General features: G+C 50.4%; 1 protein-coding gene across 3 annotated transcripts in view; it reads left to right on the forward strand.

The window, feature by feature from the left end:
* Window positions 1–12,369, forward strand: part of STON1 (stonin 1) — a 43,877-nt gene that overhangs the window by 11,981 nt on the left and 19,527 nt on the right. Inside the window, exon 2 of one of the 3 annotated variants that reach the window (XM_034659100.1) lies at window positions 1,580–1,883. The exons of 1 other annotated variant lie outside the window; for it this stretch is intronic. In XM_034659100.1, coding sequence (XP_034514991.1) covers window positions 1,748–1,883 — 136 coding nt within the window. In that variant the 5' untranslated portion in view covers window positions 1,580–1,747. Of the gene's footprint in view, window positions 1–1,579; window positions 1,884–1,911; window positions 3,156–12,369 lie in introns of those variants that run through there. One more of the 3 variants, XM_019793023.2, reaches the window with a different exon arrangement.

The raw sequence follows: 12,369 nt of genomic DNA on the forward strand, positions 1-12,369 counted from the left end.
GTGAGCCGTCCGTTGCGTGGAGTCCAGGCTTGGGGGGTGGGGGGAGGAGGCCCTGGGCAGACGCTGGCTCCTGGTCCACAAATTTTCCCTGCGGCCATGCTCCACGAAAACCAGGAAAAGGGAATGAGTTGTTTCCCTCTGGTATCAAAGGCAGTGGAGACTTAGGGTGCAGGCCTAGGGTTCTGGGTTTGGCAGTTGGTCCAAGAAGCAGCCTCAGGCCATGATTGGAGGTGGGAGCTGGGCCACGGGGCTGGGGTAGGTGCAGCAGGGCAGACTCTGACCCTGGAAATCAGGCCGGCTCCAGCAGACTGGAATATACGGCCAGATGGGGAGGAAGCGTGCAAGCTGGGAGAGGTGGTTGTTAAGATAGGGGCGAGGTGGGCTCGGCCTCCTGTGGAGAGAGATGGCCTTCTAAGATCTAGTAGATACAGCAGTGGGGATTCTGTCGTGCGGAGAGGTACTGCTCTCACGAAATGTTAGTTTTGTTAAAATTGCGGGGGTATTTGGCCATTTATTCTTACTGAACTTAAGAAAATCTCTAGCATATTTATAGTTTCGTTTTTCTTATGGGGACTTTCTTTATGTAAGTGTGTATGTATCTGTCTGTATATCCATATATCATCTCACATGTAGTTAGTCTCCTTAAGCACATAACCAAACCATGGGAGTACAAAGTATTTTCCTTCATTTATCATTATGAAACTGAGACCCAAAGAGGGTAATTAGTTTGCTTCAAGCCCCACAATTACTTAGAAGCTGAGCCAAGTTCAAAATCCATGTTTCTTGAACTCTTTTATTGGTGCTTATAACTGCTTTCCCCGTGGTAAGCAGTTTCTAACCTTCAAGGCGGAGGCTTTGAAGAGAAATAGAGAAAAACACCTTTGTAATTAATACTCAGGGTTTTGCTTTATCTTTAAAGGCTGGTAAACCTAAATGCTGGGTTGAACCATAATGCGAGCCCTTTTTGTTTCAATCCCAGGTGGGCATTGGTATGGTTGTTATTCACTCTTTAAGTCAACCAGAAACAAGTCCTCTTCTTAGATTTGGAATTAACGTCTGTGTGTGGTGCATCCTGTCCTGTGGCCCAGCAGGGCAGTCCAGCAGGAAGAGAGCGCTGGGTTTTCTTGGCACAGTGGCTATTGAGAGGGCAAGGGTCATGGTTCAGCCAGCCTGGCTTCTCCTGTGGTGAAGGAATGTCGCTGTCCTAAAGCTCCCAGGGTTCATATCTGTGATTCAACTGCCCCCTTAGACCCTTACAGCCTGGGCTAGGGTGCAGGCCTGAGCTCCTTCAACCCCTCCTGCTCCTGTAATGGGCACACAAGGCTCTGATTGAGCCTTGGGAACTGAGCCCCACAAACTGAGCAGGGCCGATCCCAGAGATACCTGTTCCTATTGGCTCAGCCTGATACCCAGCACGCCCTTCCCAAAGGCCCTCCCTCCCCCAGGCGGAACCCACTGGGCTGCCTGGGTCAGGGTGGGGCTTCAGTAGAGATCCTGTACTTCCTGGGAAACCTGGGCCTGGGGTGGGTTTTTCCCTGTCGGATTGTCCTGATGCTGCTCTTCCTTCTTCCCTTTCCAGCCAGAAGCAGCCTTTCTGCACTTTTCTGTCCCGGTTCTTGCCCTATAGGGAGCCCGTAAGAAACTCTGACATGGCCCAAAACCTGACTTCAGTGTCAGGGAGATTTTTCACTTACCCATCAAAGGTTTATTGGGCCTGTCACCCTATGCCAGGGCTGGGCACCCCGGCATGAAGAAGATCCTGCCATTCCCTGTCCGGGGGTCAGGCCCCACCTCAAATGGAGACCCCAGGAGACACCCAGCCTGCGGTGATGAGTGCTACTGGGAAGTCCAGACTGGATTCCTGGCCAGTCACCTTCTCGGGGGTGAGTGCCCTGGTGCTATGTGTTTGTGCCACACTTTGCAGCTCTCGACGTCTGCCTTTGGAGCCTTGCCCTGCTGAGCCCGGGCTGCATTGCCTGCTGCCCCACGTATGTATTGCTGTGGAACCAGCACTCCAGATCCATCCACTGACGGATGAATGGATGCACAGCCTGGGGTATACGTATGCAGTGGAGTGTTTCTCAGCGTTAAAGAGGAGGGGAATCCTGGCATGTATTTCAATGTGGATGAACCTTGAAGACATTATGTGAAGTGAAGTAAACGAGTCACAAACAAGACAAATATTGTACGATTCCCCTTCTGTGAGGTCCTTGGAGTAGTCACGTTCGTAGAGACAGAAAGTAGAATGGTGGCTGCCGGGGGCTGGGATGAGACGTGCCTAGTTAGTGTTTAAGGGGGACACAGTCTCAATCCGGGAAGATGGAAAGTTCTGGAGATGGATGGTCGTGAGAGTTGCACAGCCATGTGGTTGAGTGTACTAAATACCACAGAACTGCACTCTTTAAAGCGGTTCAAAGGGTAGCTTTTATGTGAATGTACTTTTACCACACAAAAATGTGTAGAGGCTTAGAATCAGAATTTCACATTCTCTCTCCTGGTTCTGTGGGTTGACTGGGCTCAGCTGGGTGGTTCTTGCTTAGAGTTTCTCATATAGTTGTAGTCAGATGGCGACCGAGGCCGGATGTCCAGGATGGCATCTCAGTGTGGCTCCCCCACCCAGCTTGGGCTTCATATGAGGTGGCCCAGGGCTCCCACAAAGCAGGAAAGGCAGTGTCTGGGTCGTTTTCAGGCCTGTGGCTAGAATTGTCACAGCATTCCTTCTATCACACTAGATTGGTTTGAGCAGTGATGGGCTCACCCAGATCCAAGGGAAGGGGAAATAGAGCCTCCTTGCTCCGTGGCATTCCAGAAAAGCATTAGATGGGAGATACTGTTGTGGCTATCTTTGGAAAACTTCTATCCTGAAGCATGGTTGCAGGAGTCCTAAAGAGTTCGGATAAGAAGGGGTCTTCAGGGAGGCACATACTTGTCTGCAGACCTCTTTTGTAGGAGAATTCATAGATTGTTAAGAGTTTGAATCTTCATAAATTGTTCGGACTTGTAGAAGCCACTTGCTAGCAATGACTTGTTCTAACTTACAGAGCCAGAATGAAGCAGAGTGGGCACAAAACCTCCCAAGCACGGGCCCCCCGGCTTCCAGTCTGGCCAAACAGCTCTAGGGACCTCACCCAGAGGGACGTTTCTTGCTGTGAGCAGTAAGTAGTAGGAGGGGCTGGTGGAGAGAAGGGTATGGCGAGAGAGGCACTGCAAGGGTCCAGTGGAGGCCTGCCCGTGTCTTAGAGCTGGGTGAGCCCCTGGTCCTGGGCTGGACCTGTCAGGAGCTCGTGGGCCTCACTGGGCCTCACATATGCAGAGGCAACTGGGAGCTCTGTGAGGACACTGGGAGTTACTCATTTTAATGGAGACTCAGAGTCGAGATGAAGGAGGCCTTTCTGCTACATGCTCAAGCTCCCAGGCTGATATGTAGAGATAGTAAGGCTTTTTTTTTTTTTTTAGTTTATTTATTTATTAAGTAATCTCTACACCCAACATAGGGCTTGAACTCATGACCCTGAGATTAAGAGTTTCATGCTCTTCTCAATGAGCCAGCCAGGCATAGTTGAGAATGTCAGTGGACAAATCTGTTCATTCACACCTACTTACATGTTTCTGATTAGACTTTGCTGTAAGTGCAGAATTCTTTGTTAAAGCATGTAGTGGCCTTTGAGGTGCAATGAAGTTCACAAATATTTTGCACGCACTTCTTGCAGACCGAGAGACACAAATATTTTTGTGTGTGATGTCTGCATTTGAGACTAAGAGCCCAAGTAAATGTTGATCTTCTGTACTTGTTTTATAAATAGGACTTTCATAAGTGATTTTTAAAACCTCAGGATTGTTCCAGGGAGCCTGGGTGGCTCAGCTGGTTAAGCATCTGCCTTTGGCTCAGGTCACAAACACAGGGTCTTGGGATTGAGTCCTGCCTTGGGCTCTGCTCAGCAGGGAGTCTCCTTCTCCTTCTCCCTCTGCCTCTGCCCCTCCCCCTTGGTCATGCTCTCTCTGTCTCAGATAAATAAATAAAATCTTAAAAAAAAAAAGATTTGCTTGGGTTGTTACATATGTACATTTGTGGAATTCCTGGTAGTGGTGAGGGTTGAGCAAATGTGCTTTGGTTCTCTGTAAGTCAGTGGTTCCTGCCTGTGTATTCGCAGTGATGTGGACATTTCCACGTGAGCTTGGGGGTCAGCAACAGCCCAGGACAGACCAAGGATAAACCAAAATGCATTTGATCTGAGGCTCACACAGCCCGGATCACTCTGACGTCATCTCTGGCTTTTGGTCCAGTTTGGGCAGCCAGAGGGGATAACTGTGCGTAACTGGGTTTGTGTCTGCCCAGTGTGGGGTGGATGAAGCCGGGCAGGGGGCTTTCCCTTAGCTGGTATTAACTGGCATGTGACTCAGTGCACAGGAACATGGGCAGCGGGTACGGTCCCCAGTGCCTCATCTGCCGCCCTGTGCCTCTGCTCTAGTAGATGTCTCCTCCGCAGGGAGCCTCCCTGCCCCCGAACCAGGGCCGTCCTCTCCCAAAGTCCCAGTGCACTTTATTTTAGCTCAGGAGGGTGAGCACATTTTGTCTTTGTTTGTTGTTTCCTCTGTTCTTCCCTACCAGGTTATAAGCACCTTAGGAGCAGGGATCTAGGGATAACGGCCTCTCTTTATGCACCTGCCATCCTACAGGTGTGACTTTATTTAGTGTCACAAGAGGCCTGTCCGTTTGCTCTGGCTGCCATGACAGAAAACCACAGCCTCTGGGGCTTAAGCAACAGAAATGTGTTTCTCGCAGTTCTGGAGGCTGGAAATCCAAGAGCAAGGTGTTGGCAGGTTTGGTTGCTTCTGAGGCCTCTCTCCTTGGCTGTGTCCTTACGTGGCCTTTTCTCTGCGTGTCGGCCTCTCTGGTGTCTCTCTGTGTCCTGACTTCTTGCAAGGACAGCGGGCAGACTGGCTCAAGGCCTACCCGAAGAGCCTCATTTCCACAGAATCAACTCTTTAGAGGCCCTCCAACTACAGTCACATTCTGAAGTATGGGGTATTAGGGCTGAATTTGGGGGAGGGCACCACGAACACTAAAGGTTAACTATTATCCTTTTTTTCACACCCGAGGAAGGGGAAGCTCAGGGAATTAACGTCACCTGCCCCCGTCGCACAGCTGGTCAGTGGCGGTGCTGGGATTCACACACCGTCTCTGTAACTTCCAAACCCTTCTTTCCCCCCACGCCAATCAGGTCTTACTGGTTTCTGCTGTCTGCCTGGTGTTTCAGCCAGAACCCAGCCCTTAGAAGATACTGTAACTATTTGCTGAGCGAATGCACAGGGAGCTGGGGGACACAAATTTGTACCAGAACATGCGGCAGAAGGGCCCCAGAGCCCAGCAGCCAAGGATCAAGATCCTGGGTCTCTCTGAGCAGGTGGTGATGGTCCTTGTCAGACCATTCTAATCTGAACACAGCATGATGGGCGTGTGGGAGGGACTCACATTCTAAAACATTAAATATCCTTTCTGGGCCATTTAGTTACAGCTTCTGAAAACACTAAAAGTAATTACATGGTAATTAAGATAAATTACTGGACCAATTTTCATAGCAGAGTGGTTGCTATTGGTTCCCCACCCCCCACCCCTAAATATTTAAGGCAGAGAGAGATCCTCTTTAGAGTTCTTTAAACTTCCAGGGCTTTCTGCTTATTTTCAGGAGGGCCCCTGGGCCTGCAGAGAAGAGGGGAAAGAGGAGATTTGCATGTTTGAGATGTGTGATCAGAGCCAGGCCCCCTTCAGCTGACTTTATCCCACATCTTTTTCATGGTTGGCTTTGAGAATGCAGAATGGAAATCGGGGAGCCACCCTCCAGTCACCACAGCGCCCTGCACCCCCGTCCAGCCCTGGGGGCCCCTGACGAGAAAATGCTGTTTCTCATTTCCGACCCTTGAGCGCCTTGCTCTTCCCACTGGAGAGCCCACGGGAATATAAATACCAGAGGGCAGCCCTGAAAGCAGACCTTGTTTGCCGGCCCTCTCCTGCACGAAGGCTTGCTTGTCTGCCTCCTTCCCTTGGCCGGGGGCAGGCTGGATTTTTTGGAGAGTGGGAAGTCCTGGGGTCCTTTAGTGCTTCTGAGACCAGAATGCAGATAGGGTTCAAAGAGGGGGGTTGTTACTAGGGCTGCCAGGAACCAGTCCACCTGGGAGACAGTGCCACCCCAGAGCTGCAGAAACCCAGAAACTGGGGGCTGGAGGTTGAGGTGGCCAAGACACGGACCACTGAGCCCAGCCTCTGCCTGTGGGCCCGAGCATCTCTGTTACCTTTGCTTCCACACGGCAGCCTGGCCTCCCCCCAGCCTCCACTGCTGAAATTGCTCCTACCCCCTTACCACCGACCTGGTCAGTAAACCCAGAGGTCTCATCTCGGCTGTCCCTGCCCTCTGCTCCTCTTCAGGGCCCCAGGAGGACATTCTTTCCTGCCTTGGGGGTCCTTGTACCTCCTGGTTTTACCTTGGTCTCTTGGCTGTGTCTCACTTTCTCCCTTTCTTTTCCGCCTCCTAGAAGGTGACCAGTCCTCAGCTTTGGATGCCATGTGGCTTCTCCTGTTCTCTCCTGCCTTTGGCTCTCACCTCGCCTAGGAAGACACCCAACTCTTCATGTATAGCCCCTGGTTTTTCTCTCCAAGTACTGTCTGTGTTTCTAGCTCCTTGCTAGATATTTCCAGTTGGAGCACCTCAGACCTGACTGATGTGTGTGGCCCTGCCCTTCTTCCTGCTGCTTCTGTGGCTTCACGTTTCTCAGTGGCAGACTCCCCCTTTTCCTGTGTTTTCTAGATCATGTTGGTGTCCGAGTCCTGTCAAGGTGACTTCTCTCCTGTTGCGATTTCTGCCCCGGTAGTCAGTGTGGTGGAGTGGAAAGAGCATGAGATTTGGGGCCCACACAGGGCTCGATTCTGATAGCACCCTTTTCTGGTTATGCCACCTCGGGCACGTTGCCCGGCTTAAGTGTCCAGCTTATTGTCTACACAGTAGACGCACGCAGAAGGGTGGGACACCTTGCGCGGCGTACTCAGCTCACTGACCTTCTCAGCAAAGAGCAGGGTTTCTTGGGGGCCGGGTAATCCTCACCGTGGGGGCTCTGCTGTGCTCGGTAGGGTGTTTGGTAGCAACCCTGCCTCCTCCCCCCACCCCCAGGCGGGACAACTGAGCTTGGCCACAAACACGGCCAAGTGTCCCCTGGGAAGTTAAGTCATGCCCGTGGGGACCCACCAGGATAGAGCCGTGTGGAGCCTTGGGTGTCAGTGACGAGCGTGGTCCCAGGTTTTCAGCCCCATGTGGAGAAGGACTGCGTCATTTCTGAGCCGTCTTTTCCGATGCCTTTTGGCGTCTGAGGGTACTGCGCCGACTTGCTTAAGCAGTGCTTTTTTTTTTTTTAAAGATTTATTTATTTATTTATTTGACAGAGATAGAGACAGCCAGTGAGAGAGGAAACACAAGCAGGGGGCGTGGGAGAGGAAGAAGCAGGCTCATACCGGAGGAGCCTGATGTGGGGCTCGATCCCATAATGCCGGGATCACGCCCTGAGCCGAAGGCAGACGCTTAACTGCTGTGCCACCCAGGCGCCCCTGAGCAGTGCTTTTTATCTCACAGCTCAGTTCAGCACCTTGGTTTTCTCTTGCTGGAGACTGGGAGACCATTCGGGGCTAGACCGGAGCCCCAGGGCCCTCGTTGCTGTCCCCTGCAGGCCTGGCACAGCCTGCTGCTCCGCCGGGGGCCGCTAGCAATGCTCAGCGCTGACTCAGGACCCCTCACTCGTAAGCAACTGCGCTAACCATTGTTTGAGAGCCTATGAAGTAGCATTTGACTTCCTAACTTAGCATGAACGTACTTGGACCTTAGCAAGTAGGTGTTACTCGGTTCACTCTGTAGATGAGGACATTGATGATGTTAAGTCGCATGCCTCGGGGGTCATAAGCAGAGGAAGTGAGATGAGAGGCCGGGGACTTGGGCACGAGAGCCTATATGCTAGAACTCTGTGCTCTTCTGCCCTTGTGGGTTGAACCTTTGCTGTGACTAAAGGACAGGAGCCCATGAAGGAGGAACTCCTCTTAACTGTGGCTCAGGAGGTCCCCATCTTGCCACCTGTAGGTCCTCAGGACAGAGAGCACACGTTTAGGCCGGGCAGACGGCTGGTTGAGACCATGAGTCCCAGCACGGTGTCCAGCACCAGGAAGACTCTGACTGAGGTATCCTTCCTTCACACCTTGGATGACACTTGGTTATGGAATGTGCTGGGTGCTCACTCTTCCCTAGGAGAATAGCCCAAGAGTTAAGTGTCACTCACTAAAGTGGCAGATGAGAGGCTGAGCCCAGCCCCATAGCCCCACACAGTGCCCTCCCTGACCCTCTGTAGTGGGAGGCTGAGGAGGGTCCCAGAACCCTGTGAAGGGAAGACAAACAGGTGCTGGGGCTTCGTGGGGTTGGGGAGAGATGGGCTGTGGCTCCATGGCCCCGGCCGAGTGTGCTGTGGACATCCTGCAGCATTGCAGAGCCTGATTTCCATGTGAGGGACTGACGGTCTCTGGTGTGCTCCCTGCCTTGGCCAGTAGGGGCGGAGAGCATGTTCTGGAATGTTCTGAGGCAAACCATCCATGTGGATCTTTGAGGAGAGCTGCCTGTTACCCCCTCCTGGAGCCCATGAGAATGTTAGCATTCTGTAGGCTCTGGAAAGGAATGCTGTGAAGAGACCTGTAAACCCTTGTTTAACCAGAATTTGTCAAACACATTTGACCACGGGTCTTTCTCCCCATGCCTGTTAACTTCTCTCTACTTTGGGTGATGCCGTCTTCAAGGAGAACCCCTGAGCAGGCACAAGGGACTAAGATAGGAACAGATCACATCTGGAGAGCAGGGCAGATAGAAGCATGGTCATGTGCCAGACAGAATGGACACCCAGTTCTAGAAAAGGGTATGTAGCAAGTAGACCTGATGCTAAAGCAAACTGCAGGGCCTAAGCATTTTCCTTTCTTTCTGACTAGAGAAAGGCAGGTTAGAATGGGGGGACAAGGGAAAACAAACGAGGGAGAGAAAGAGAATAGATATACCAAGTACCCATTATGTGGCAATTTATATATAAGGCAAATATCACCATTTTACAGATGAAGAAACTGAGGCTCAGAGACCTCTGCTTAGCAGATTCCCATAGCGTTTATGACACTGACATGAACATGGTGTGCCGACTCTGTCTTGGTAAGAAGAATAACATTCTGAAATCAGAATGGCCCATCCAGCCCCCAGTTTTTTTCTTTGTTCATATAAAGACCATCTCCTGGGACTAGTCGGTTTGGCTTGATGTCTGTTTATACTACTCTCTAAATTTCAGAAATGAGCAGATTATTAAAAGAAGGTTAAAAAAGTAGCCAGGACCCAAATTCATCCTGGAAAGGGGAAGGTTAAATCCATAGGGGAGGTGTGGGGTCAGGGAGCTGAGCTGGAACTGGCACAGATAATATTTGAAGGCACGGATAGGTTGGGCTGTGGTTTAGTGTTTTACAAATGGTATTTCCTGTCACATAGCTGAACTAAATAGCACACATGTTTGTGATTAAAGAGGACGGGCTGCGGAACATCTGTGGTAATAACGCAGGCAGTCCGCGCAGCGGGCACTTCTGTGACCTAAGGTGAGGCTGTGGGCTGCAAGGGTTTTCACTGCACGTAGGGTTTTGTGTTGTCTTAGAAGTCTTTCGGTTTCAAAAGTTTGGTTGCCCCTTTAAAGGGAAAAATTCCCTAGGAAGGATATCTTAAACCCTCACATAGCAAACCTTTGTGGATGCGTTGTGCACACGGACCGTCCCTGACTTTGGCTTCGTTTCTGGGACGTACTTCCCAGAATGGCAAGGAGGGTGACTAGATTGCGGACCTCCAACCCAGCAAGAGCCACAGGGAGGCTCTGCAAACGCAGCCCCCCCCGCCCCCGGTTCCAGTGCTGCAGTTGAGGAGTCCAGCCCTGGATTCCTTCTTTGGGGGACGGCCAATGAAACCACACAGATACTGGCATAAAGACATTCTTTCTCTAGATTATGCGGCATTGTTGTGTGGAGCAAAAAAGTACAGGCATAAAAGGACTAAATCCAGCCCTTGCAAAGGCAGGGGCATTGCTGAGGGTCCAGATGTGTTCCTGAGGCTTGAGTAGGAGTCAGCCTGAGAATGACAGCCGGGTGGAGCTGATAGCAGGAGGTGACTGCTAAGTGCCTGTGATGCGTCCCTGAGCTGAACACCCCTTCCACGGCCGCCCTCCCCCCACATCTGGCGGCTACAGAGAGGCCAGATCCCAGGGACCGTCTGAGAGGGTGGTGTTCTTCACAAGTGGGGACGGTCTTCAGCTGCAGACGAGCAGGAATGCTCATGCGATCACCAAATGCGTCTAATTTGATTTTGATCATCTCCAGGAAAAGGTATAGCTTCATGTTTACACTGTGGTTTCTGAAGAAAAGTGAAGGAAATCTGCAAAGAACAGCAGGAATAGACCCTCGAGAGCAGCGCGGGGTGGGTGGCGTGGACGATGCGGGGAGGTACTTGAAGTTTGGGGAATGCAGCAGTATACCAGGGTGGCCTCGTACGTAGAGGGGGGGGCACCTGAGGGTATCCGTTGGGCAGCAAGGCTGAAAAACTGTTGATCGCTCGGGGTGGGGTGGCTGGTTGATGCAGTCAAGAAGGGACAGGAATTAGGACAGGCCGAGTTATGAAAGCCAGTCTCGGAATTGACCCAAATTGCTACTGAGCTGTTGTTCTTGAGCAATCATGGGGAAGACTGTCTCAGAGTTTGTCCTTCCCACCGCCTGATATCCAGGCGGCAGATATGTGTGGTGGCTTTGTCTAGAAATAGGCTCTTCTCAGGTGAGAACAGCATCTTGCCAGCTTAGAGAGTTCCTGCCTCCACTTAGGAATGACCTTAGTGAAAGGTAGAGTGGTGGGAAGTGTTCGGAAATGAGAATTAGGACACCAACACCAGCAAGTCATTGGATCTCTTGGGACCTTTTGGGTGGTGGGCGGTATGGAGCATGGCCGTTGGAATCAGACAGACCTGCCTCTTTTGGGCTGGGTGACTTTAGACAAGTAGTTTAACCTCTCTGAGCCTTATTTTCCTCTTCTACAACATGATATTATTACCTAACGGGGTTGTGAGGGTGAAATGCACACACAGCCCTTAGCATACCAAGAGCACATAGCAAGTATTTGATAAATGTTTGCTGGTGTGGTTAATTGAGTAAAATACTTCCAATTTCTGCCTAACTCTGAAATGTATGGTTCTTTGAACTGAGGAGGGCAGCATAGAGATTTCCTTTATGGGAAACTGAAAAGACTATTTAAAATTATTCAATCAAAAATGCATTGAACTGCCTAGTGATGTCAGACATTTGTAGACAATGTGGAAAATGCCCTAACGAATGAGACATAATCCCTCTCTGAAAAAGCTTCACTCTGACTCTCAAACAACACATGAATTTTTCCTACAACAACTTGATGATTTTCATCCCCAGTTCTTCTGGTGAGACAATTACGCCATACTGTGCTACTTTTTCATAAGGCTTATTGCAATATTTCTAATAATATTTAAGGTGTTGCTATTTGTGAAAGATTTCCTTTTTAAAACAGTTTTGAGTAAATTCATAATCTCCGTGATACTCTTATAAGAATTCCAGGATGGTTTCTTCAGTGAAAGAAAGGAGTGGAGTTCTGGGATTGTGTGTGAGTGCAGACTCTCGTGTTTGCTGTGGCCCGCCGCCTACCTTTGCTGATCCAACGTTTAGAAAGGTGGGGATAATTATTTCAGGGCTTCCCTCAGTATTTTGGGGGCAGTTCCACTCTGGGTACATCCAAGGGAATGTGCCAGGCCCTGAATGCCATCTGTCACGTGTGTTGAGGTAAAAACCACTGTCTACCCTGTATCCTCTTTATTCCCAGTGTGAGTAGGCATGTGCACTTACTTTTAATTTGTTCTTGAGTTCAGTGCACTCTGATGCTACTTTGAAAATGGGCAGCTGAAAAGGATGTCTAATAGTTTAAGGAAAAGCAAACAGTCCTCTAGAAACCTTCAAAACCCAGAGATTGATTTCCAACAGCTTCTACCATAATACATTTTTCTTCTCTGTCTGCACCTCATTCGGTCTTGGTGTCTTGCCCCATCTCTGAATTTTGTCTGGCATTGTTTTCCAGGAGTTAGCAGGATAATCCAGATTGACTGAAAACAGACCTCTGGAAGGATTAGGGCATGTGGGGTGGGATGCAATCCACAGCTGAGGAAAGAGCCACGGAATCCAACCAAAGGCACCTTTACTTTGGGGGAAGGCAGCTGGGGACGTTGTGCCTGGATTCCCAGCTCTGTGCTAAATGGATCCTA

Source organism: Ailuropoda melanoleuca, chromosome 4, assembly GCF_002007445.2.
Source record: "Ailuropoda melanoleuca isolate Jingjing chromosome 4, ASM200744v2, whole genome shotgun sequence".
NCBI lineage: Eukaryota > Metazoa > Chordata > Mammalia > Carnivora > Ursidae > Ailuropoda > Ailuropoda melanoleuca.